The sequence below is a fragment of the Microtus ochrogaster genome, unplaced genomic scaffold (genome assembly GCF_000317375.1).
Source record: "Microtus ochrogaster isolate Prairie Vole_2 unplaced genomic scaffold, MicOch1.0 UNK87, whole genome shotgun sequence".
NCBI classification, from domain to species: domain Eukaryota; kingdom Metazoa; phylum Chordata; class Mammalia; order Rodentia; family Cricetidae; genus Microtus; species Microtus ochrogaster.
Genome location: NW_004949185.1, coordinates 1,060,266 through 1,061,551, shown reverse-complemented (window position 1 = coordinate 1,061,551; position 1,286 = coordinate 1,060,266). Strand labels below are relative to the sequence as shown.

At 57.3% G+C, this 1,286-nt stretch overlaps 2 protein-coding genes across 2 annotated transcripts in view; both read left to right on the top strand.

Annotated features, from left to right (window-relative positions):
* Positions 1–1,286, top strand: part of LOC101994656 (RT1 class I histocompatibility antigen, AA alpha chain-like) — a 629,094-nt gene that overhangs the window by 542,157 nt on the left and 85,651 nt on the right. The window lies entirely within an intron of this gene.
* Positions 705–1,286, top strand: part of Ncr3 (natural cytotoxicity triggering receptor 3) — a 3,183-nt gene continuing 2,601 nt past the window's right edge. The window contains exon 1 of the mRNA XM_005370863.2: positions 705–747. Coding sequence (XP_005370920.1) covers positions 705–747 — 43 coding nt within the window. The remainder of the gene's footprint in view (positions 748–1,286) is intronic.

Here is a 1,286-nt window from a genome sequence, read left to right as displayed (position 1 = left end):
TGGGCCCCTTGCACACGGGACACCATGGCAGGAGAATGGGCCCCTTGCACACGTGACACCATGGCAGGAGAATGGGCCCCTTGCACACGGGACACTATGGCTGGAGAATGGGCCCCTTGCACACGGGACACTATGGCTGGAGAATGGGCCCCTTGTACACGGGACTCTTCCTCTGTCTCCACGCCTGGGAGAACGGGCCATTTGTACACGTGAAGCTTCCAGACACAGTCCGCGGTAACCTCGCACCTACCACTACCAATTAGCTTGCTCCCCTAACCTCTCCAGCCCCATTTATAGAAATTCTAGGACAGCCCAGAGGGAAAAAGCCAGACTGAGGAGGCACGGAGACAGCGGGCCTGGGCATGGCTGAGCAAAAGGGGGCGAGGAGGAGGGCTAACTGTTCTGAGTGAACTGGTCTTGAACCTCAGAAGGTGAGAGACCCACATCCTGGTCTCACCCACCCCCTCTTGTAAAATCTGATGGGAGGACATCCTGTCCTGGTACACCACCTGACCACTAGCTGCCTCCAGAGAGCCCCGGCATCTCCACCAGTGCCATCTCCCTCTGCGGCAGGACAGGCATACGATGCCGAGAGCCCGGAGCCCTGCGGGTCCTTGGCATTGTGCTAGGCTTCGCTGCAGGCCATTCTTCCGCTATTAGAGCGCTCGCTCTGTGAGGTCCGCCTCGCCTCGCCGGCTGGAGACATGGCCAAGGCGCTGTTGCTGATCTGCATCGTGGTTTATCCAGGTGACTGGGAGTTTTCTTGGGACCCAGGGGTGGGGGAGGAAAGGAAGACGCCAGACTTGGGTGCTCCAGAGGGTGCCTGGAGGGGGGCAAACACCGTGCCCTGGGGGATGCAGAAAGCACTTTAGAAAGCTGTTGCCGTGGCTCTTTCAGAAGACAGTCCTGCTAGATGGCCCCCATCTGAAAGGGTCATTTCTGTCATCCATCCTGGAGCCCCTTTTTAAAAAGGTAAACCTGAAAGGCCCCAGGAGAAAGGGATGGGATAGCATTCTGAGTTTGGCTCTTCTTGTTATTTTCCTTGTTTGTTTCCTGAGACAGGGTCTCAGCAGCCTAGGCTGATCTCAGATATCTAGTGAAGGAGGACCATGAACTGGTTCTCTCATGCCCACTGACTAGAGTGGTGCACCACTATGCCTGGCTGGGGCCAAAGCCAGGGCTTTGTGCATGCTGCCAAAAGAGTACATACCTAGTCCCCGGCCGTGTAACCCAGCCTGGCCCTGGCCTCCCGAGTGCTGGGATTAGAGGCTCGTACTAACACACTC